This window comes from Cricetulus griseus, chromosome 2 (assembly GCF_003668045.3).
Source record: "Cricetulus griseus strain 17A/GY chromosome 2, alternate assembly CriGri-PICRH-1.0, whole genome shotgun sequence".
In the NCBI taxonomy this organism is placed as follows: domain Eukaryota; kingdom Metazoa; phylum Chordata; class Mammalia; order Rodentia; family Cricetidae; genus Cricetulus; species Cricetulus griseus.
The window spans coordinates 243,488,246-243,513,761 of NC_048595.1; the positions used below are offsets into that span (position 1 = coordinate 243,488,246).

The 25,516-nt window shown below is 39.4% G+C and overlaps 1 protein-coding gene across 1 annotated transcript in view; it reads left to right on the forward strand.

Moving 5' to 3' along the window:
- The window catches only part of Moxd1 (monooxygenase DBH like 1), a 56,808-nt gene extending 33,217 nt beyond the window's left edge, over nt 1-23,591 (forward strand). The window contains exons 6-13 of the mRNA XM_035438751.1: nt 2,805-2,984; nt 3,280-3,382; nt 6,207-6,373; nt 7,736-7,927; nt 9,954-10,013; nt 13,459-13,601; nt 21,269-21,437; nt 22,270-23,591. Of these exons, the coding sequence (XP_035294642.1) occupies nt 2,805-2,984; nt 3,280-3,382; nt 6,207-6,373; nt 7,736-7,927; nt 9,954-10,013; nt 13,459-13,601; nt 21,269-21,437; nt 22,270-22,434 (1,179 nt within the window). The 3' untranslated portion in view covers nt 22,435-23,591. The remainder of the gene's footprint in view (nt 1-2,804; nt 2,985-3,279; nt 3,383-6,206; nt 6,374-7,735; nt 7,928-9,953; nt 10,014-13,458; nt 13,602-21,268; nt 21,438-22,269) is intronic.
- The last annotated feature ends 1,925 nt before the right edge of the window (nt 23,592-25,516 follow it).

Sequence of the window (25,516 nt, forward strand, 5' to 3'; positions counted from 1 at the left end):
TCTCCCCTTTTTACTGCGGCATTAAAACTAAGGCTAAATACACAACGGTTTTAGATAAAGAGAGTATTAATCACAAAGGACACATGTATCCTTGTGCTTTCTGTGTTCCAAACAATTGCAGGGGCAGCCATAACCTCTATATAAATGTACAGACCTGAAAATGGTTAATTTATGGTACAAAATTTAGAACAGGTGATGCATCAGCTCTCTGGGATGCTAGAATAAATAGTTGCAAGCTGGACATCTTGAAACCACAAAGATATTCTATCCTAGCTCAAGGTGGGGCCAGAGCTCGTGTGTTTCCTTCTCTTTTCCCCTTCTCTCTCCCACCTCTTTTATGTTCCAAAGGATTTTGCTTCTTCCAAACTACTTTTCATTTTCTCTCACAGTCAAAACCCAGGTCTGCATCATTTTGTTTCTGTTTTTAGTTCTCTCCTCAAAAAATCTTTTGTTTTAGGTTGTACCCTCAATTTGTAATCCAAGGATGGAGTCATAATCAAATTCTCCTTGAATCACTGGCAGGTTCACTGGAGACACATTGTTGTTTGTTCTCTTTAAGAAAAGAACATATTAACAGGTCAAGGCACAGGAGTAGTAAGATCAGTAGACCCACACGACTTCCAGTCTGAGGCAGCTTCTCTGATGGGAACTTTGTGTGTTGTCCCAAAGAACCTCCTGGCATTAACCAGTGATGCCATTTCTCTCTTACCAGCTGTCTCCAGCTAGACTTTTTGTAGCCTTTCATCCTCCGTCCCACTGGCAGTGGCTTGTAGCGTTGGTGGCTTTCCAACAGACTTCCCGCCACAGCATGTACTCATCAGATGAGACCTTGAAGTCAGAGCAGTCTGCTTTCTCATCTTTCTCTCCTACTCCATAGCTACAGTATTTGTGACTTGTTGCCTAGTTTCTCCAAATCTCGGTTTTCGAATTTGTATGATGGAGATGATTAGCACATAGCTATGTAGTCAATACTAAGTGTGTAGAGCAGATATAGAAACACAGAATGATTCTGTGGTTGGCACATGGAGTTGCTGGAGAAAGGAGAGATATTATTGTTATTCCAAGAAGGCGTTGTAATCTAGAAGCTTAGTATTTGCTTCAATGCTTCCGGCAACAACAAAGATTTGCTCCTAAAAGATTCTTTAAAGTAGTATTTAGAGCTCCCTAAACTCAGCCATCAGCCAGCATCACATACTCTTGATGAAGGTGTCTCAGTGGCACATCTTTCCCTTGTTCTTGTGGCTCCATTCTGAGTTCTGCTTTGCAGAATTCTGTGCAGACGCCAGGCTCTGCTTGAACTTTTCCAAGGCATATAACAAAAAGTCACATTTTAATATCTGGATGTTGAGTCTTTGTTTTGTCTTATCTTTGTGTGTAAACCAAAGCATCTAAATAAGTCTATAGTGTCACAGAACAGTTCAAACTAGCTATGGAAACAACATTTTGAAAGGAGGTCCTAATTAGACTACTGTACAATCACAGCTAATTTTGTAATCATGCTTGAACCATAGCTGTCATTCTCAAGCAAATGAAAAAAATAGTCTGTGCCTTCACGACTCATGACCTTTACAGACAGTCAAAAACAAAGCCATGTGTTACCTTATTCTACAAATGGGGATCAGAAACGTGCAAGTGGGTAATAGCAAACAGAATCAAATTTAAAAGGCTGAATCTCCTAGCAGCTTACTTCAGACTTCTACCCCATACATCCCTGTGCCCCTTTGGAGGCTTGGATCTTCCTACCAAATGGAGAAAACCTACAGAAACAAGAAATGCAATGTCCTAGGAGGAAAAGGCTGAAGATGCTTCATCTAAATCCGCAGGCTGAAGCAGGGAGTGAGCAAGGTTTTCTGAAGGCAATGCCTGGGTGAGAGTTAAAACAGAAGTGTTGCTGAGCTCTGAGAGTGTCAGGACAACTGGAACATCCCAGGGCCCCCTGGAGCTGATGCCCACAGCCACAGCACAGGCTCCTATTTCATCTGGGTGTGGGGATCTCAGGAAGGGTGACCTGATTAACTTGTTCTGGGATGGGTTCTTATGTTCCTGGATGAAATAGACATAAGAATCTTGAAGGACACAAGTACCATGAAGGAGACTAAGAAAGAAGCTGATGGGAAAGAGCGTGTTCACCTGAGCCACCAATGTCAATAGCCTTTTCTATTTTAACTGGCTTCACATTCCCCCTCACAACTCAAGAAACGTCACAGTAGTCCAACATTAATATTTGGGGTTTTTGACTCCCAAATTCCATTCCCCTGAATTGTTAAAATGCAACCTTTATTGTTAAAATAAAATATCCTTTATTGAGCCCTAATTCATGCCCATACCAGGTACATGTAAAAATGATCAAGATATCATCTGTCACTTCCAGTAGGGTAAGAATAATATTTTAAAGTGGAGAAGAAGGAGACAGAGAGTTTGTACCAGAAGCCTTGATATATATTTTCTATGTGAAGGAAAAATAAGAGGGAAGAATAACAAAGTGGGGGCCTGGAAGAGTGTAAGCTGTATTATAGATTGGATAACGGAAATGGACAGGAGTTAAACATGAAAAGAGAAAATTGGCGAAGTCCTGCACCTCTTGGACTATGCAATTGCTTCATCTTTGCTGTTATCCATTCATCTAGCATCACCACCCCTCAGCATCACCTTCAAGGCCATGCCTACCTTGATCTCAGTGCCCTGTATACAACAGAGAGGGATAGTCCTTTGAAGACCAGCCACTGATACTGCCTTCATGCCTACTCTGGGATGCTATAAGGCACTGTCATTTAAGACAACTCCTCTTATTTGTATTTGTATAGGTTGAGCCAGTGATAGAGAAAGGCCATGAGAGCCTGGTCCATCACATCCTGCTCTATCAGTGTAGTAGCAACTTTAACGACAGTGTTCTGGACTACGGCCATGAGTGCTACCACCCAAATATGCCTGATGCCTTCCTGACCTGTGAAACGGTGATTTTTGCCTGGGCCATTGGTGGAGAGGTAATGCTAACGACGATGACCAATCTGTAGTCAGTTATTTGATTGTGCTTCTCCTGCGTGAATGGTTCTGGTAGAAACATATCAGTCTCATACAAAAATACATAAAGATTTACTTATATTCCTACTTTTATAGGAAAGGATTTCTTCCCTTAAATGATTATATTTGACCTGTATTGATGAATGGTGTTGTTCCAAAAGCTGAAATGTCTTGGGGGAATGGGTGGGTTCGGGGACAGAACTCTTAGGGACTTTCGCAGGGTACTGTCTCATGAAGTTTTTCCCCCCCCATATTTAGGGCTTTACTTATCCACCTCATGTTGGATTATCCCTTGGCATGCCACTGGACCCACATTATGTGCTTTTAGAAGTACATTATGATAATCCCGCACATAAGAAAGGTAAATTCTTTCTTTGTTTTTAACTGCCAGTTTTAAAATGTCATGTAACTATTGTCTGTAACATAGTTGAAGTGAAATATGAAGCTTTGAATTAGAAAGTGTTAGCCTGTACATTTGCCATCCAAATTAGGATGCTTTTTGAAGCAGAAACAGGGAGTCATTCAGAATTGCACTAGGATAATAGCCATTAACCAGTAGCATCTAGGTAAAGGAGCATATATGGTCACAAATCCTAAGAATGCATTCTCCTGTTTCCCACCAACAAGTAGGAAAATGAAAGTTCCCCCTTGTGATATAAATTAGTTCCAAAAACATGTGGTGCTTAAAAAACCTGCCTTGTGCTCTCTCTCTCTCTGTCTTTCTCTGTCTCTGTCTCTGTCTGTCTCTGTCTGTCTCTGTCTCTGTCTCTCTCTTTCTTTCTCTCTCTCTCTCTCTTTCTCTCTCTCTCTCTCTCTCTCTCTCTCTCTCTCTCTCTCTCTCTCTGTGTGTGTGTGTGTATGCAGACAAGAGGTTCATTTTCACTGTCTTGCTCAATTGCCCTCCACTTGGTTTTTTGAGATAGGATGTGGAAGTTTGAAAGAGAATGGCATAAAGGCTCAATTGAATATGTGATCCCCAGTTAATGGAATCATTTGGAAGGGCTAAGGAGTTGTTACTCATTGGAGAATGTGTGTCACTGGAGGTGGATTGACTCTGAAGTTTCAGAAACCCATGCCAGCCATTGCCAGTCAACTCTTTCTCTTGTGGTGGTTGTCTTAACATGTAAACTGTCACATACTGTTCTTTAGTGCCATGCCTGCTTGTCACCATGCTCCCTACCATAACAGTTATGGACTAATCCAATTACACTGTAAGAAAGGCCCTCAGTAAAGGCTTTCTTTTACAAGTCACCTTGGTCACAGTGTCTGTTCACAACAATAGAACAATAACTAAGATACCAGGTTCCTCACTAATCTGCATTGCACTGATTTTACCAGCCTGGCTTATCAGCAAGCCCCAGGGATTCTCCTGTCTTTGCCTCCTTCCTCATTACTGGTATTACAGGCATGCTGGGTAGGGAATTCAGGTCCTAATGCTTGCAGATCAGGCACTTTCTCAACTGAGCCATCTTTCTAGCCCTAACCATGTTTCTTTCTAATTATATATATGAAAAGTTACTACCATCCACCACCCTAGAAACTACTGGCAATTTGTTAATAGATGATCTACAACTGTACTCAAGAAATATCTATGATGAAAATCTGTATGGTAGAGGTAAGTATAAGGATATGCAGTTGATTTCTGAATTTATTCATACTGTTTGTCAAAAAGTAAAACAATTAGTTGGTTCAATGTGCTTTCACCAGTGAAAGCAATCTTAATCATTTTAATCCATAAATTTTCAGCAAATACTGAACATGGACTGTGGGTTTGTTCTGTGCTTAAAGATTAATATGAATGAAAAAGATACTCTCTCACTCATAGAATTTATAGTCACAGCTGTGTATACTGGTGCATGCCTGTAATCCCAACACTTGGTGCCTGGGAGAAAAGGATTGCCTGTTTGAAGCCAGCATGGTCTACATAGTGAGATCCTGACTCAAAACAAAACAAAATGACACAAACAAAAGTTGTAGTCTAGTAGGAAAGAGAAACAATTGAAATAACATTATATGTTTGTGGCAGTCAATACAAAAGGGATGTATCTGACAGTACTCAAATATTTAATTTTTGACCCAATTAAGCCAGCAGGATGTGGTGGTAGTCTATTAAAGTTTTCCTTGTATAAACAGATTCTTCATAGACATGCATCAAAGTACCTCTGGGAAAGGTTTCAATTAATTAAAATTAATTATAGGTTTATAGTATCTGGGTCACATATACTCCCTCCCTTCAGTATCATGTCATAGCAATGAATGTGTTAGTTGTCATTTAACCCCACAATGCCCATCACATAACTGTTCCCATACCAACCTTTAGTAACTATTTGATGAGTTTGTTAAAGATGGAAAGGTGTTAATAAATGGACAGAGTTAACCTTTAGTTTTCTCAGTCATTAGATGATTTTTTTTTTTCTTTTTAGTTTTTCAAAACAGGGTTTCTCTGTATAACAGCCCTGCCTGTCCTGGAACTAGATCTGTAGACCTGGCTTTAAACTCAGAGATCTGCCTTCCTCTGCCTCCTAAGTGCTGGGATTAAATGCATGAGCCAACACTGCCCAGCTTTATTTGTTTATTTATCTTGAGTAGACAGTTACTAAATGAACAGTTTATAGCTGTAAGTAAGAGTAGAATGTCACCCCAAAACAATATAAAATAAAACTTCTGTGGTATTCAGTCTTATAGTGAGTGACTTTAAAATTTGCAAGCCTTTAATCCCAGAACTCGGGAGGCAGAGGTAGGCAGATCTCTATGAGTTGGAGGCCAAACTGGCCTACAGAGCAAGTTCCAGGACAGGCTCCAAAGCTACAGAGAAACCCTGTCTCAGAAAACAAAAAACAAAACAAAAACCCCCAAATTTTGCTCTGCTGTTGTGTTAGATAATTGTGAAATATCTCCACCAGATAACTCAAATGTATCCTCCATAACATGCTGTGTGTGTGTGTGTGTGTGTGTGTGTGTGTGTGTGTGTGTGTGTTTATGGTAGTTACAGACAATATGGTGACTTATGTTCTAATTTCTGTTCACAAAGCTAGTTTTTATCTTCCAATCATTTCTGCTTGTATTCATTTTCCTCACGAGATTTTAATTTTCATTAAATCAATCCATAAATGATCCATTTCAAATGAATGAGAAAACTTTTTAAAGTAATCCATTTCACTTTTTGTTATTTGCTCTTGTAACAGGCTTAATAGACAGTTCTGGACTGAGGTTTTTCCATACCACGGATATAAGGAAATATGACGCAGGAGTGATAGAGGCTGGCCTCTGGGTGAGCCTCTTCCATACAATCCCTCCAGGGATGCCTGAGTTCCGTTCTGAGGGTCACTGCACTCTGGAGTGCCTAGAGGAGGTGAGCTGTGTCGCAATCTATGAGTTGCCATCTGCAGATTAGCATATACTCTTAGACATTGTGTGTGAATGTTTCCTTGCATGTTTATTATGCCTTTGATAATGGCATCTTGTAAAGCCACTGGTGTGATTCAAGTAGGATGTTTGACTACTCTTTTAGTGTCAAGGGCTGGAAGAGAAGAATGATGGAGGGCAGAATAACTGAGGTGTTTTCTCCTTTCTCGGCTGCTTTGGTTCCTACTTCCTTTGGGCATTTTATGACTTATCTTCATTTGTGTAGTTTCTTTTCTTTTCTTTTTTATTAGTCATTCAGCTTTTTATTAAACCAGTCAGAGTGACACAGCTTCACACTGTACAAAAAGATTATTCCACAATGTTTCCCCCGTTTGCCCAAATAAAAAGGAAAGGTTTTAAATCTAACATAGTAAAACTATACACAATAAGAATAATTATCAGGTATTGGCTAAATAGAAAGGAAAGGCATTAGCTTTAACAAATGAAACTATATACAATACGAGCAACTGTCGCCGGGCGTTGGTGGCGCACACCTTTAATTCCAGCACTCGGGAGGCAGAGGCAGGTGGATCTCTGTGAGTTCAAGGCCAGCCTGGTCTCCAGAGAGAGAGTGCCAGGATAGGCTCCAAAGTGTGTAGTTTCTTTTTTCTTTACCTGGTATTCCTGTACTTTTCTATTATTCATTTTGCCATTTCTCTTTTCCTCTGCTTTTTAGTTTTCTTCTTTTAATAAGAACAAGTAATGTGAAATACATGGTGCAGAAGGGGAACCGGAAACTATAGGCATTTCACTAGTACCCCCATTAGCAATTTTTCTCTTGAATCAAAGTATTTCAATATAGATCCTATTATTTCTGAAATACAGGATTCTGTGATTATTCACTAGTGAAGTGCAAAGGTTATGTTCTGCTGAGGCATTTAGACCCTGATAAACTACCAGGACAACACCTATCAGCTGGAGAACCAGGGTGAATCATTTAATGACACTGGGGAAGATGCCCTTTTCTATTCGGGAAAGTGGGGACAGGTTCTCTTTTTGGAGTTTGAAATTTCCTATTATTGACCTGCTGCTGTTGTGGTCTTTTCACTGGACCACTGTTTGTCTCCTTGCCTTCCTATGGAAGTGAAGAGAAAACTAAGTTCACTGTGCCCTGGAAACTTTCCCTTCCTTCTCATGGCAAATGATGAGCACGAAGACAACACATCAATAATCCAAATTCAAAGTGTTTGGCAACTCAGGCTTTCCCTTAAATTGCTTCATCTTTTTTTGTCAGTTGTCCCTCAAGTGTGCCCGAACTGTCCGAGCGCGCCTTTGATGGGCTAATTGGGTCCTTCTCGCTGTCCTGCAGGCCCTGGGAGCTGAGAAGCCAAGTGGAATCCATGTGTTTGCAGTTCTTCTCCACGCACACCTGGCAGGCAGAGGCGTCAGGCTGCGTCATTTTCGAAATGGGGAGGAAATGCAGTCATTGGCTTATGATGATGATTTCGACTTCAATTTCCAGGAGTTTCAGTATCTGAAGGAAGAACAAACAATCTTACCAGTAGGCATAAATGCTCTTTTTCCGAGAATGTTGTGTCTTGAGGTTTATCTCCCAAGATGCAGTAGGGATTGTGCTAGCCAAGAGAATTGTTCATCAAGTTCATAGTCTTAAAGCCACCCACTGTGGGTGTTGCCTACATCAGAGGGAATGTGTTTGATCTGCTTCCCAAACTGGAAACTCACTTTTCTTACCATCCCCTGGGGGCAATTCTAGTTCTTGATTAAAGAAAGAAAAATCAAAACAAAACAACCGAAGAGTTCAGATTCCGATCACTGACTAGTGATTCTTTGGGTTGCAATTATCATAATGGTGAAATTGCATATTATGATATGTTATCTTGAAGAGGGGACACATTTTACTAGTTTCATTTTTGTGAAAAAAATACACCTAGGGTAAGTCTTCCATTAGAAGAGCAGGGCTGGAGAAATGGCTCAGTGGTTAAGAGTCTTGCTGTGTAATCGTGAGGACTTGCCTTCAGGTCTCAACAACCTTGCAGAAACTGGATGTAATCCTGCATGCCTCTAACTGTCATGTTTAGGGGACAGAGAGGAGAGGATCAGTGAGCACCCAGCATCTGTAGATGCACACATGATCTTGCATGTGTGCACGCATACACAAGCCCAAGAAAAGGTAGCATACATAGTTAGTTATTCTTTGCTTTATGATCCAACTTGTAGCAGTTCTTCATGTTAGGGTGGAAAAAGAGAATTGCATCTCTTACAATATTGAAACCTCTCAATTTTCATTAATTTTTTTGATGCATTGTCTCCTTTCAAATATTTTCCTATGCCCATTGGCTCAATAGTCAGACAATTTCCTATTCTTAAACAGACTATTAAAAATTAAATGTTCACACAATTTGTGAAATGGCAGTGGCATATGAGTTTTCTCTGGGTGAGTGAGGCTTGAAGTAGAAATTTTTAGATGAAGTGAACTGTCAGGAAAAAAAGACAAAATGTTGGGGAAAAGTGTGAAAAACAGAAGTAACTAATGAAGAGAAGGGGATCTAAAGTTTTTTAATGATCACACTTTAGTCAAAGCTCTGACTCACTATTCCTTTTAGAAAATTTTATATGCCTGGACAGATGTAAGATGTGTTGAGAAAGAGTGACTTGGTATTCTTTCTATACTACACTTTCTCTCATTATGTTGGTCTCATGGCAGGCTAGTCACTTTCTAATCACAGGTGTGCTGTGATTAGGGCCATATGCAAGCTGAGTTACTGATCTTCAGGTGCAGTGAGGAAAACCTGGGGGCTAGTGCCAGGGATGCTGGCCTCCAGCCCATGAAGAGGCGTTCCATACACTCAATAGTATGCTTCTTTTTCTTCTTCTCCTGGGCCCTGAGGATCGAACTCAGGCTGTCACACCAGATAGCATGAACCTTGATCCATTGAACCATCTCACTGGCCCTTTAAATCTGCTTTCAAAGGTTAGATTCTTATACAATTTGTGAAATGGCATCAGCAGAAATATCTACATGGTGGAAAGCTATAAAAATATCTTCATTCTTCATGTCTGCTGTAATGTTCAAAATGCTGGGAAGTACTAAACAATAAGTTACTAATAATTTCTAAGGAAGTAAGAATGTAACTAAAGAGCTTTAAGGATGATCATGGATACATAAGTAATCACAGTTAGGATCTTGACTACTATTTCATTACATAATTCATCTCGACTAAAGAATGAATACTAATTATATCATCACATCTTGTTGTAAGAGCTGTGCAAAGTAAGTGCTATTTTTAATCACTTTACTCAGAGGGACAAATGGTGTCCAGATTGTTCAGTTTCTTACCTAGTTGTCTGTCTAGAATATTGTAGAATCTGGTCTGAACTTAGAGAGTGCTCTTGTTTACTTTCTTGCTGATTGTCTTAACACACTGGAGTTAAGCAAATCAGCATCTTCTGAGTCAAACTGCCTGATGCTTTCCTTCAAGCAGTAACTACAAACTGCTGGTCTAAGATGTATTAGACAAACAAAACAGCATAGAACTCTAACCTGAAGACCCTTGCTTTTGTTTTAGGGAGACAACCTGATTACTGAATGTCGGTACAACACCAAGGACAGATCTGGGATGACTTGGGTAAGAAAATATTATCCTTAAGTTCATTTAAAGAGAAGAAGAAATAATCGTTGATTTTAAGGACAAAAAGCCCATTCCTATCTTGAAACAAAACTCTGAAAGTCTTCAGCATGAAGCATCATAGTGGGGAAGCAAGAGCTTCTTTAGTGTTTTAAAGGACTATGCCGTAATTGATTGATGCTTTGGGAAAGCTACCCTTCCTTATCTTAGTCCTCACCAAATAGACAAGGCATTAACTCACCTCTACATTACTGGGGTCTGCCTGGGTGTTTACTTAGATAAACCCAGACTTCAAAAGGAAGAATAAAGTACATAAACTCAGAGTTTCTGACCCAAAGAGAAATCTGGTGTCAACATATTTACTGGGGACCTCTGCCAAACTCATTTTTTTTTACTTTTTTTTATTTGAATTACAAACAAGATTGAATTACATGACAATCCCAGTTCCCTTCTCCCTCCCTTCCTCTCCTACCACCCCCTAACTAAAACCCTACCTGTCCTTTCTTCTAATCTACACCTGACTCAACCTTTCTGCTCCCTCATGACCTCTGCATCCTTCCTCTTCTTCCCTTCTCATTCTCATAACTCCCTCCCCGTCTTCCCATGCTCTCAATTTGCTCAGGGGATCGTGACCCTTTCCCCTTCTCCAGGGGACAAAGTTTGTCTCTTTTAGGGTCCTCCTTGTTTACTAGTTTCTCTGGCAGTGTGGATTGTAGGCTGGTAATCCCTTACTCTATGTCTGAAATTCACATATGCGTGAGTACATACCATGTTTGTCTTTTTGTGATTGGGTTACCTCACTCAGAATGGTTTCTTCGAGCTCCATCCATTTTCCTGTAAATTTCAAGATTCCATTGTTTTTTTCTGCTGAGTAGTACTCCATTGTGTAAATTGTACCATAATTTCTCTATCCATTCTTCAGTTGAGGCTGCCAAACTCTTAAGAAATGGATATTTCATGCCTTGCATGGTCCCTGCTAGGAACACAAGTAGAGGTCATCTCCCACCAGTGAACTTTTAAAATCTGCACTCTAAAGCTATATTAGAAGGCATGAACAAGGCCAATATACACTTTTGGAAAAACATTGACAGATTGAATTCTGCTTTATATATTAATCTGTTATAGCTGGTTGGGTTTAGATAAAGAATATAAAGTTAAAAAGTTAGAAAATATATCCTGCCAATTATGAGGGTGAAGGAAAAAGATGTGACTTATCTAAAAGAGGCATACAAAAACTTCCTATCATAAGCCTATCATCGGGGGAAGTGTTATGTGATATTTTGTTTGTATTCTGACAATTAAGGCTTGCTTGGAGGCAGAGGGAGGAGGTAGCCAGAAAAATGGCAATAGCCAGGGTTAGAGGGGAACCACCTTACCTAGATCAATGTTAGCTATGGTCAAATCTGTAGCTAATACTAAATCAAATATTAAAAATATTTCTTCACATTTGTAAAATATGTAGGAACATTTTTAGCACCACTTCTATTGGGTGTTACTCTGAAACTTCATTATGTCTTATTGGAAAAAAATAAAATAAAGAACTATAAATATATAAATACCACAAAGGAAAAGATGAAAGAGTAAAACACATCCAAACCTCCCTAAGTAATTGCAGATTGATGTCAAAGAGCAATCATGAGGTTAAATAATTGAAAAGAAGATATTTTATAGAAATAAAATTCAACATTTGATATGGTTAATCTCATAGATAAAAATATAGATATTTGCGTGAGACAGTAAATAGCAGCTAAAGAAATTAAGAGACACACTTATATAAAATATCCCTAGTAAACCCAGTACTGTGTACTACTTAATATACAGCAATAAAAATTTTAAAAATCAATAAAACCAAAAAAGGAAAAAAACTAAGTAAAAGGAAATAGTCTATAAATTTCTGTGATTCCAGTAAAAGAAATTTCGGGAGATTTCATGATTTTGGTGGGTTTAGCATGTTCATTAATAAACATTTGCCTAGTTACAACTAAGATTTTCTCTTTTTTCATTTTTGCAAAAGTGTTTGCTGTTTTAGTTTTTACATGCATCAAAAGTGTACTTGGAGGAACAAAGGGTCAAGAATAGGAAAGACTGCTGAAGGGAATCCGATGCAAAGTGAACTAAAGCAAGTCTTATTTTACAGCTCTGGTTACTAATCCAGGGTAGTTTGGGTCCTCAGTTAGAGTCTCTGCAACCAACTTACAGACCCTATATCTAGAAATGTGGTTGCAGATGGACAGGACATTTGGATAAATGAGGTATTGTGGACCTTTTTATTTTAGGATGCTGGCATGATCAACTGCCTATAATGAGAAAAATAAATTAGTCTGTTTATAACATCCCCCCTCTCTGCTATTTGGATCATTTCTATCAATCATCTTTAAAATTCATTAATTCTTCCCTAGGTCATAGCAGGCATGCTGTTGAACTCATCTTGGGGACTTTCATCCCTTAAACTCACGTTTGTCTGGATTTTCTCTTTCTAGTGCTACTCCCAAATGCCCCCCCCCCCATTCTGCTCTTATTTGCCTCTAACCACTTAACCTTTACAGTCTTTTCTGAATCCAGCATTGGTATCTCCTCACAGTCTGTGATGAGTGAGTTTTTTTTTTTCTTGAGTAAAAACAACAGTCAACTGTTTCTTTAATAACTTTTGGTTGAAAACTGGACAGTGGAAAATGTTGAAGCAACTCTAGATTCTGCAGATAGTTGAAGTTTTCATTAAAGTACAGTGGAATGTTACCTGCTTATATTTAAAAGGTGTTGCCTGTGGACACCATAGCACATAGCTGCTATATCTATATACCTAAAAATTAATATAGAAAATTCAGTTTGGCTGAAAAAAAACTCCAACAGTACATGGGAGGTGGAGGCAAGACGACAAGGAATTAAAAAACAGCTTGGGTTCCAGGAGACTCTCTCTCACCCTCACAGCCCTGAATAATTCCAACAAAGGGGCCTGTGAGGTGCAAATGACACCAGGAACTTGGGAAATGTCTACAGTGACACAAGTTTTATCACATCAATAGAACTCTTATGGACTTCAATAGATTACCTTAGAAAGGCATCCTTTAAAGATAGAGAAATAATATTAATTTGTAATGTTTCAATAATTTTGCAAGTTAAGAGTCCTTTAAGTTAATAATTTTCCAAGCCAGCTACTTGAGAGGCAGAGGCAAAAGGATTCTGGGTTCAAGGCCAACCCTAGCAACTTGGTGTAACCCCCATATTAAAGCTTTTAAAAAAGAGGCTTGGGCTAGAGCTTTGCTCCACCAACTCTGAGGCCTGAATTTGATCCTCAGTGCCATAAGAAAGGATAATAAGCTGTTACTTGCAAATGGTGAAGAGCAAATGTATTTCAGAACTGGGTATCTGTATGGCACTGTTGACTTTGTGCTCTGTGTGTGAGAGCTGAGAAAAACTTGGCAAAATAAAACATCTCCATTTTCAGGGAGGATTAAGCACCAGGAACGAGATGTGTCTCTCATACCTTCTTTATTATCCAAGAATTAACCTGACCCGGTGTGCCAGCATCCCAGACATCATGGAACAGCTGCAGTTCATTGGTGTGAAGGAGATTTACCGTCCTGTCACGTGAGTGCCAGTGGATCATGGGCTTCCAAGAGCAGGTCTCATCTGCACACTGAGATATTAAAGGCTATTTTATGCGCTGTCTTTTTGGTTGCTTGGAACTCAGGGACCGAGTAAGCATCTTGGTTGCTATGTCCAAGTTCCTCCACAACCCTTGGGATCAGTGATGACTAGGCAAACCTAAGGGATTCAGCCATTAGCTGTACTCTTGAGCAAAGTTATTACAAGGAAAGGATACAAAGTGAAATGAACAAAGGAAAAGGCAAAGTCAGAAAGCACCAAGCTCCAAGAAGTCTTTCCAGAATACACATCCACTTTCGATACAGTCACCGAAGGGAAGTCTCCTAGAAAAGCTCCATGGAACAGCTGTGCTGGACTTCTTACTGGGGATGTTCCTTCAGTGCTGTCTGCCTCATGCATGCCCAATTTGCAGACTTGACAATAGAAAGTGAACATTGACTGTAGTGCTGAGCCTTCTGATCGTTTAGAGGAAGTTTTATGTCAGTCTCCAAAATTTCTCACTATGTAAGTTGCTAGCCCATAGCCAAAGGTGAAACTTGTGGTTAGGCTTTAGACAGCCTTCCTGCAATGACTTCAGTTGACTTCAAATTTGTGATCCTCTTGCCTCTACCTCCCAGGTGCTAGGATTCTGGTTGTATGCCTCCATGTGCAGATAAGAAGCAAAGAGAACGATGTGTGTGTGTATGTCATCATTCTGCTCAGGTTGAGAACGAGCAAGATGACACCTTTGGGTGGAGCAGAGTGAAGTAGGGCAGAGACTGTGTCCTCACACCAGAGTGGCATGAGTAGACAGGACCACAGATGCCATTATGAGTAGTACAAAAAGAAGCCACTATGGGACAGAAGCAAAGTTCGTTTGCTTAGGGTGAGAAGACAGTACCACAGGAGGATAAGACGGGGTCAGAGCACTGATCAGGAAATTACTGTGACTGTTCACTGAAAGCCAAGGGCAACTTGGACCCAGGCATGGCCTCAGGCTACGGATATGTTACAGGAGAAGCTGGAAAAGAGTACTTGTTCTCAGGAACATTGGCACAAAGCATAAGGATAGTTGGTGGAACTTTATAGAGGATGTAATGTGCCTCAACAGGAAGATCTTTCTGATAATTAAATCTTTTCAAAATGAGAGAGACCGATGTAATTGGACAAAAATATGCACAGATTTTTAGAATGTTTTTAAGGCCAGGAACTTCCATTCTATAGAGGACAAAACAGAAACAAAGATTAAGAAACTGCTCGACACTATGCGGTATATCATAAATGGGAAAATTCAGTCCAATATCCTTTCCCCAATCTGTTCATGGTAGAACTTTCTAGAAGTTCAAACCTCTCAAAATGAAAGTATGGTGTAATTAGACAAAAGTACATAGGATGGGTAAGCTATTGATAAACATCAAAATAATACATGAAATGTGATTCTAAAAAAAAAAAAAAAAAAAAAACTAGAACAGGGGACAATGAGGAGGCCCAGTGAGAGAAGGCACTTGCTACCATGTATGAGAACCTAAGTTCAAACTCCTGAAAACATAAGGGTATAATTTAAGTATTTGGGTGGTTCGATTTTGGCTCATATGAGTGTGTCTTTGTATGTGTTCATGCATGCACGTTGGTGTACTGCAATGCTGGAGATCAAACTCAGAGCCTAGCACATGGTAGGCAAGTGATATACCCTTGACTTATACCTCTAGCTTCCCACATAGTCACATCATATTGCTCTTTGCTTCAGGTAGGTTTTTTCCTTTAGAATATATTTTACACCACAAAACAGGAAGTTTCCTAACTGTGTGTTTATTAACAAAAGCGTATAAAACAAATGGCTGTATGTTTACAAATGAATGGATGCACCTTGCTGTAAACGAAGGCTTTTCTCTGCCTGCCCAGTCCTGAAGCCTCTTCCAAATAATTACTCAGAGGCTTAATATTACTTATAAATGCTTGGCCAATGTCTCAGGCTTATTATTAGCTAGCTCTTACATTTAAATTAATCCATACTTTTTTAAAAAAAAATCTATGCCTTGTCATGTGATTTGTGGCATATTACTTTAGTTTCTACATGTGTTGTTTCTTCAGCAGCTGGCTGGCATCTCTCAGACTCTGCCCTTCTTCTCCTGTATCTCTGCTTGGGTTTCCTGCCTGGTTCTATCCTGCCTTGCCATAGGCCAAAGCAGCTTTATTTCTCAACCAATGAGAGCAACGCATATTCACAGCGTATACAAAGACATCCCATATCACCTTGTTCCATCCTTTATGCTCACCTTGGACAGAGCATCTCCACAATGGGCTTTGCCATTGTCCCTGATTTCTGTTTTCTCTGGAAATGCTACATTTGGACTTTCACCCCTTGGAATGTCAGGAAGAATTACTTTCCAAAACACAGTTAACTGTGGACTATCATTACCCCCAAAAAGTAGTATTTTGTTTTCTTGTATTATATCTATATTTTTCTAACCTATTTAGAATTTCTCTCAGATATTTTCTTCTTTTTTAAGAAAATGTTTTCTTTTTAGGAGGTAGGGGCTAGGATACAGTGCTTTTCTGTGGCCTCCAACCCATGACAATCCTCCTGCCTCACTCTTTCAAGTTATGGAATTATAGAAGTGAACCTCCAAACCCGGCTTCAACTATTTTCTTTCAACATTGACATTTCTCAGTATTCATCTTCCATACTTTATTAATTATAATTTATTTTGTCTTAATTTATTTCCTTTGCTCTGTAGTCTGCCTCTCGTCTTATTCTATTGCCTTATTACCTTGTACTTAAGTTTTTAATCGCTAAATTATATTTATTAAACCTGTATTATTAAACTCACATAATTAAGATAAGTTGCAAGAGGAAACAATTTCTTTAACTTTCTTCAGTTTCATTTGTTCCTACTTTCTTCTAAGCTCAGCTTTCCTGTATTTCTAAAGATATGTTTTTATTATGTTTAATTAAGTGCACGCAGGAGTGTATGTGCCCATGAGTAAAGGTGACCACAGAACCTCTGGAGCTGGAGCTATAGTCAGGAGTGTGCTGCCAGGCGTGGGAGCTGCGAATTGAACTTGTGTCCTCTGGAAGAGAAATGCATATTCTTAACCACTGAGCAATCTCTATAACCCCCTTTAATTTATATTTTATAAGTATTTTATAAGCTGTACCATGTGATTTTTTTTTTTTAGCCTTGTGGTTTCATGGTTCCCATCTCATTTCTTGCTTATTCTGAGGGCATCTGTCCAAAACCTCATCAAATGTATTTGAACCTAGACTTTCTTCTTGCCACACCACAGCTGGAGGATTAGATGAGTCATTTTATGCACACATATTTTGAGAGGAAAGGGTTGTCGGGTGGGACTGGATACTCCCTGGTTGAATGAATGCATTGTCTCTGCCTTGGATTTATTCCTACTGTTAGAAGCCACCTTCTCTCTGGTGGGCTGAATCACTTTCATGGAGGAACATGTCAACTTATACAGGGATGTCCAGTCTCTTGCTACCCTGGAGACTTGCCTTCTGCCTAGGAGACTTCATCTGGCTGTGTTCCTTCCAGTCATTCACCAGGGGTGTGCATTACTGAGACAGATTGCCCAACATCCTTCTTTAACAATCAGAAGGTTATGACATTGTTTTATATCTTGTTTTTGTTTTCTTCTTGGACTTTAGAGTTTGACTTTTACATTTAGACAGATGATTTGTTTGGAATGGATTTTTCTTGTAGCACAAGGCAAATCCAAAGCAAATTAGTTTTTCAAATAAATATCAAGGACAATTTAGTGAAAAAATTGCCTTTAAATTTTTACACTATTTATTTACTTATTCGTGTGTGTGTGTGTGTGTGTGTGTGTGTGTGTGTGTGTGTGTGTGTGTGTGTGTTTAGGACACCTTGTAGCAGTCAGTTATTCCCTTCCCACCATGTGGTCCCCAAGGATAGAATTCAGGTTGTTGGGCTTGGTGGCATCTACCCAATGAGCCATCTTGCAGGCCTGGAAACTGCCTTTTTTTTACTACAAAATTTGGAATTTTTGCCACAGAGTCATTTGACTATATGCTAACTGTGGCCTGGACTCTGTTCATGGCTGTATACATAGGTTTACTTTAGTACACACTTGCTCTTTGCAGTCCTAGAGGAAGACTTTAAGTACAGAATACAAGTCTGTAAACTCCCACTTGCTGTTACGTTTTCCCAAATAGATCTGATAGTCTAGGCTCATTATATTTTCACATATAAGAGTAACACAATTTGTCAATTTCTTAAAACAAATATCCAAACAGAAACCTAAAAAAAAAACTTATTGGAAATGCTACTGAAAGCTCAGGGCATGCAGAAGGAACCCATTAGCCACCAAATAAAAACCAGACATCCTCAATTAGTAATATAACAGCCCCTGTTTCCATCACTGTACCAGAAGTTTAAAAACAAACAAGCAAGCAAGCAAACACTCAAGACCAAAGGAGATTTATGTGGGTGGTATGGAGTCCCTGTACCATCTAGAAAGAACTGACATGCTAACCATAGGAAATCTACTCCATGAACATAGTATGTTTCACTCACTAAAGCATTTTTTTCTCAGTAGGTTTTAGTGTAGTTTTCCTTATAGATTTTAATGTAGATAGTCTTCACCTTTGTTAATAATATTTATATTTTAATAGCTTTCTTGCTGATTTGTATCCTGCCTCTCTGAAATTTCCAGATCTTGGTGTTTCTCTAGTTTGTCTTTAGATTAAGGTTCGTCTTTACATATTTGTTCATGTGCTTAGTAATTTTCGACTATATGTATATATTTTGTAATGATTAGCACTGTACTACATTTAATAGCCTTGTTAGTGTGACTCTTGAATAGATGTTTAGGTCTGATTCACTCTCAGGTCTCTGAGATGGATCTATGGGATGTCACCGAATGCCTGTGTCATCAACAAAGACTCTCTGCTCTGGCTAGTTGGAACTGAAATGTGTACCAGCTCTGGGAGCTCTCAGAATCATTGTTTTTGTTTTTGTTTTTGTTTTTTTAAATAGTTCCCCAGCTACTTTTTGCCAATCCTTGTGCAATTTCACCCTTGGTTGTCTTATTACTCAAGCACACATTTAGTTACCCCTGCTATAGACTTAAAGGGTGAGAGTGAGGGTTAGGGTTAGGGTTAGGGTTAGGGTGAGGGTGAGGGTGAGGGTGAGGGTTAGGGTTCGCGTCCCCTGTAGGACTCTACTTTGAAACTTGCACTGCTTCCAGACTCCCTCATTCCAACTTTTGTCTCTTTAATTCATTGAGATTGTCATTCTATTGCTCGGAAAAATCTCCTTTTCTGCGCCCAGGCAGAACCCTGGGGTGAACACAGTGTTCAAATATGACAAGCGTTCATTTCCTTTGGGGTCATAGATTTCTGCAGTTTTCCAGTCCCCCAGCCCAGACGCTCTGTACAGCTTTGTCAACGAGTACTGGTGTTTTTTCACGGGAAGCTGGTGCCTGTTACTCCACATAGCCAGGAGTGAATTCCATTAATGAGCACTTCGTTTGTGTTCCTAATTTTTGGCCATGTGTTTATTTGTGTGACGGAGGGAGAATCTGTAAGGCTATTCATCCAGCTGTATGGACCTGGCCCTGCTTCTTGGCAGAAGCTGACCACTTTCTTTCCTTCTCCCCACACCTTTTCCTGTTCTCAAGAATGACTCTCGCAGTAGGACATTTGCAACAGCTGTGGGGTTCCAGGCAGATACGAAGTCTAACAACTACAAGTTGTTTTCTTCCTTCTGTTGTTATGTTATACAGAGCAGGAGAGACATGTCTAAAGTTATCACATTTTTAAATGATTCATTGAATGAACTGAATGTACAAATAAAAATGCTTAATTTTTGCAAAGGAAATTAAAATATACCCTATACCACTGTGAGTAGTAGTAAATTTTGCTGTGTTACAAGAAAAATACATCTTGGTGTTTGATTTACAATTTGTAAATTTGATTTACAAAGGGAAATTATCCATCAGTAGTAAAGCATAAAATTAATACAATTTCTTCAAATCAACTACTGTGATTACTTATAATATTTTATTTCTATGTGTGTCTGCATAGACATACCCGAAATATACTATTTAATTTCTACAACATTATCGATTCTTCCGGCTGAACCCTATTTCAAGTAATAGCAGGGTACTTGGTATTTTAAGTTATTTATTTATTTATTTATTTATTTATGTTAATTGAATTTATTTATTTAATCTCACCACTGTTTCTGGTGAAAAGCAGAGTCCTTTTCAAAACAAATAATAAACACATTTGCTTTTGCAATGTTTCTCTCCTTCTCCCTCCTCAGTTCTCCAGGGAGTAATCTGAGCTGTGTTAGAAAACTTTGAAGGTTTCCGGTTAGAGGTGACGAAAAGGACATTTATTACAAAGAGTCAAGAGAGACAAAGTATGAGGCACAGAAGCTCAGAAAGGCTGGTACTGTCTTTGCAGGTTCCCAGTCCTCCAGCAATTGGCTCCAACATGAGCCCTTCGGTTTGCTCTTGTCTCCCTGGCTGTCCCACCAACACCCATAGTTACAGCTTTCACTTTTTGGAGGAAAAATCTCCATAAATATTAACTTACTGGCTTATTATAGAATCAAAGTTTTTAGAGTCAGCCCTGCAGAATGCTCACAGTGTTCACCTTGGCCAGCAAAGCCTAGGAAGGTCACATTTACCACCACTTGAATCACACAAACCCCTTAGTAAACGTTCAGGCGCCCCCTGCTGGTGTTTCTGGTGATTGCAGACAGATACTTCCCATCCTACCCTGTGCCGCCTCCATTTCATTTACAAAGTGGTGTTTTTTCTTTTTTCAGTATAGATACCTTGTCTCTTCAAAGGTAAATGTTATTTAATATTGAATATAAAACTATCTTACATGTAAAAAAAACTAGCAGCAAATTTTCAATGGTAGAATATGCAAATTTACAAGGCTTCTTTCTGGTCAAAGCTTATGCACAGCGCTAACTGGATTTAGTGAGTTAAAAACAAAAAGGAAAGGAAAAGACATGGAATTGGGAGGGGTGTGTTGGGGGCACAAAGGTGATCATATATTTATAGGACCATATTTTGTTGTAGACGAGTAGATTCTCAATAATAAAGGGAATTTAAAAAATCTGTCTGAAAACATAATGAATCACCTAGCAACAAAATTCGATCAGTGTGTGGAACTGAAAACTATAAATGAAGATTGCCTATGATTTCACCCTACAATGAAAGCAAAGTAACCAGTTGCATCTAAACAAGACGAATCATTCCTTAAGAGCCTCTTCACTTGTTAGCTGGAGAGATCGTCCAGCATTTAAGAGCACTCGTCCTTGCAGAGAAAGCAGGTTTGTTTCTCAGGACTCAAAAGGCAGTTCACCACCATCCATAACTCTCCAATTTCAGGGAATTTGACCCGTTTATGGCAGTAGGCACTAAGCATGAACATGGTACACATACATTTAGGCAGCCAAAACACACATAAATAAATAAATGCAAAAGGAAAAAATCCTTATTTGGAGTACATTCCTGCAACAACTAATAAGTTCATAAATGCTATATGGATTTATTTTCATAGTTAAAATGACTATTATGAAGTCTGTGTTAGAATGTTGAAAATTATAGGAAATACAGCATGTACTATACTGTAATGTGATGTGCTGAATGTAATTGTGATTATTTAATTTCAGGACATGGCCTTTCATTATTAAAAGCCCTAAGCAATATAAAAACCTTTCTTTCATGGATGCAATGAACAAGTTTAAATGGACTAAAAAAGAAGGTCTATCCTTCAATAAGCTTGTCCTCAGCCTACCAGTGAACGTGAGATGTTCCAAGACAGACAATGCAGAGTGGTCGGTAAGCCCATTTTTCTTCCTCTGGGAACCCAGTTGGCCTGAATCCCAAAGAGGAAAAAAAAATCTAAGCTTCAGGTAGCCATCCATAAAACAGTGGTCTAAGTATCCTTTCGTGTTTGATCATGTAACTTGCTTAGTGATCATTTGAGATGATGGACAACCTCTGATTCCTGAGCAATCCCTTTGAAGAGACAAATTTATTCTGAAACTGTAGTTGTGATGAATTGGTATAGATGGGGCAGCTTAGAAATCCTGGGAACCAGCTTGCAGCTCTTTCCAGGTAGTGCTTAGCTCTTTTACCCCTCCCCGTTTTCCAGGGCTAAAGTTCCTGGAGCCTCTGACACTTGGCTTCTTCAGCAAGTACAGTCTATCCCCTAAACTCCACCAGAAGTGGAGGTAAATAAGCATATGTCTTAGTTCCTTTTTTTTATTGCTGTGATAAGACACCACTGCTATAGCAACCTATAGAAGAAAGAGATTATTGGGGGCTTACAGTTTCAGAGGATGAACCGATGGCCATCATGGTGGAGAACCTGGCAGTAGGCAGGCAGGCTTGGTGCTAGAGCAGTAGCTGAGAGCTTAGATTCTTATCCAATTAGGGTGGGGGTAACTGGGAATAGCATGGGCTTTTGAAACCTCAAATCCTATTCCCATTGATACATACTCCAACAAAACCACACCTTCTAATCCTTCCCAAGCAGTTCTACCACCTGGGGACCAAGTGTTCAAATACGTGAGCTGTGCCAGCTGTTCTCATTTAAGCCACTGAAGTGAGCTGGGCCACAGCCTGCTCTTACACAGTTGCTCACAGGAACTGCCTTTGTCTTTTTCAGATTCAAGGGATGACAGCGTTACCTCCTGATATCCAAAGGCCTTATAAAACAGAACCTTTGGTGTGTGGGACATCTGCTTCCTCTCCTCTGCATGGCGTTTTCTCTCTCAGATTGCTGCTGTGCTCTCTGCTTCTTGGGAGTTTGCTGAGCACCCAGGGTTTGTGACTGCTGTACTTGGTGACACTGGAGTCTGGAATCTGAGACTGTCCTTTAAAGTCAGGTTAAAGACTATGTTCACATTGGGCCTGAAGAGATGGGCATGAAGAGCATGGGGACTTTTGTCTCACACACTCCCTCCATTTTCCTTCCCAGTGTACCCAAGCGATGTCACTGGGGTTCTCAAGAGTTTCCCTATAAAAGCTGATGTTCTGTGCCTATGATTAGTAAAATAAAATGGACCTGTCCTAACTGCTTTGAAAGTTCAACAAGTCACACAGAATGAAAAGTATCTTTTTTTTCCCCTATATTACATGTTATTTCAATACCCATTGTTCAACCCGACATCTGTCCAATTCTTTTTCACAAACAGCGTCAAAGGAATTACTCTCCACTCCATTCCTAGGTGTAACTTGCAAGTGTGAGCACGGCCGTACCCTCTGACATTGCCCAGTCGTTGTTTTTTCTATTATCTCTGATCTCAGTGCTTTTCAGTGGTACCTCTTCTGTTCCCATGCTTATCTGAGTCTGTTGGTGCCCAAACCCACATTGAATTATTTCCCTGTCTCTGCAGTACCATCCAGTTGATTTTTTCTTAAGCTCTGTAACTCTCTTAAAAGAAAGAGATTTTCATGAATGTGGATATGGTGGTGGCTGATTGTAGGCTAAGAAAAAAAAATGAAGATGGTTGCAAACCCCTTGCTGTGAAGGGTCTTAGAGGAGATACAATTACAAAGCAGAGCGGACAGTGTGAGCAAGCAGGAAGCCATGGGGTTTGTAAATGCTCACCACTGGGTGTTCCACGCTGGCTCAATTTGAATCATATTTCCTATGATAGATTTATTTTTATATTAGTTAATAAACTGACTTCCAATTTAAAATTTCCACCAACTGAAGATCTTATCATTCTTTGGGTTCTCTGTATTAGCTAGTTAAATCTTCTTTTCTGTCCTATCTTTATCAATATGATCCATGTTTAGATCATATTAATAAACTTAATGGAATCAAAGTTTTTGTATAGTATCTTATGTTATCCTAGAGAGAACCAAGTGATTGTATACTGATGTCAATAAAACCAGCTGAGAAACTGAATTTTTTCACTTTAAGTCCTTTCTGTCTTACAATCCTGAACTATATTGTGTTTTAAATAAATATTATATTTTAGAGTGTTTGCTTCTTGATTCAAATATTCTTTCCATTTTGGAAATATTGATATATTGTGTGGTTAATTTTACTTATTTTTATTTGTGTGAATGTTTTGTATCAGAGTCTAAGTTTTTTTCATTAGGATATTAGCATATGAAAGATGATCATCTCAGATAACTTCTATTTGAAATTTCATGTTTTACTTCAGACTTTCTGGATCTGAGGTATCAAAACCAAATGATTTCCATTGTAAAGAAGCAGTACTGTATTTATTGTGATTGTCCTTGGTAAGGGACATGAGCACATCCAACCATAAAAGAATGAAGAACTTCAGGAGTTGTCATATTAGGAGCCAGTTTATTGGCATTTCTGGCTACACAGCTGGCATTGTTGTTCCTCTAGGGTTTTCTTACGGCTATAAATGGCTTTGAGGAATCACATACATGCTGGAAATAGGAAAGATTAAGTGGTGAGAATTCTGCACAGTGCTCAGCACATCCTAAGTTGTTTGTTCTGATACTAAGCAGACCTTCTTATACAGCTAGCACTTCTTTCTCATGGTCTTTGTGATGCTGCCTGGGACTAAGTCAACACAATATCAGCTGCTTCCTAAGGCTGTCAGGCAAGGAAGCTTAGTGCTCAAGGAAAAATGGAATCCAGACAAATGAGATGACCTCTGCCTTGATCCTCAGCGGCAGGGCATGTAAAGGAGATGTGTATGATGAAATTCAGAATTCACCGTGGTTGAGGGGACCTCGCATAATCACATTTGTCTGAAAGGGTCCAGGTAGGGGTCCCAGAACTGATAAGACCAATGCATTCATCAGAGACAGATATATATTGAGCAGCTTTGACCCGACCCTGATTCTAATGATTACAGAGACCAATAAAAGGGCATTTGGAAGCAGAGATAATCATGTCATACAGTTTGCTTTAATCAAACTCACTGTTGAGCATGGAGGCTATTTCTGGTTTTCCTTATGATGAGCATCATTAACTTTCTTATAAGAAAAAATCTCATGTTTCTGAGTATCTCTCTACAACTGATTCAGTGTAAAAGGGATTAAGGAAATAGTCACATCCATTTCCATGAATTCTGATGACTATTGATAATTGCCTTTAACTTTGCTTCAAGTTTTTCTGACATCTGCCTATTTTTCTTCTATTTGCAGGGAGAATAAAGTTTTTAAGCATGGTGAAAGAGTAACTATGACAGCAGTAGGATGAAGAGTGCAGGGATTTGTTGTATAATTCTAGCAACGATTTTTGTTTGAAAATATTTCAGAATGAGTGCAAAGTAGCGAAGAAAGCAGCTAATGTTGATGTAATCCAAGGCACGCACAGTCCAAGTGGGCCCTCTGCCATATATAGTAACCCTACTTTTGGGCGTGACAGAAGAAGAGGTTGTACAGTTTGTTTAATCAGACTCACAACTGATCACAAAGGCTGAAAAATTGCTACACCCTGATAGATAAGCCTCTCTCCATTGACATATCAATCCAAATCACACTGAATTAGAAAAAGCCCACATTTAATGGATACAATGTTCCTGGATGGCCTTCCAGTCTCCCAGAGAGGAGACCGGAAACAGAGCCTGGGAAACCACGAGTCTATTTTCTGGGGGGCAGTTTAAATACTCTGTGGGAGTGGTCTTGAGCTTCTCTGGGGGAGGGGCCATCATTTGGCAGGCTTTCTGAGATGCTGCAGGGTTGGAGGGAGGTAAATGAGGGGTGGAACTTCCACCATAATATTCCAGACTCTTTGGATGTATGGATGCCAGAGGTAGAGTGAGCTTCCACCAGAACATTCCAGACTCTTAGGTATATGGACACCGCTTCATGTCTGGCTTCTTCCTGATGACAAGGGATGATGTGGGGGAGGGGGAGAGTCAGGAGTTGGGTGGGCTCACAATCAGTGAGAGGTATGAGTGAAGAAGCATTCAGTT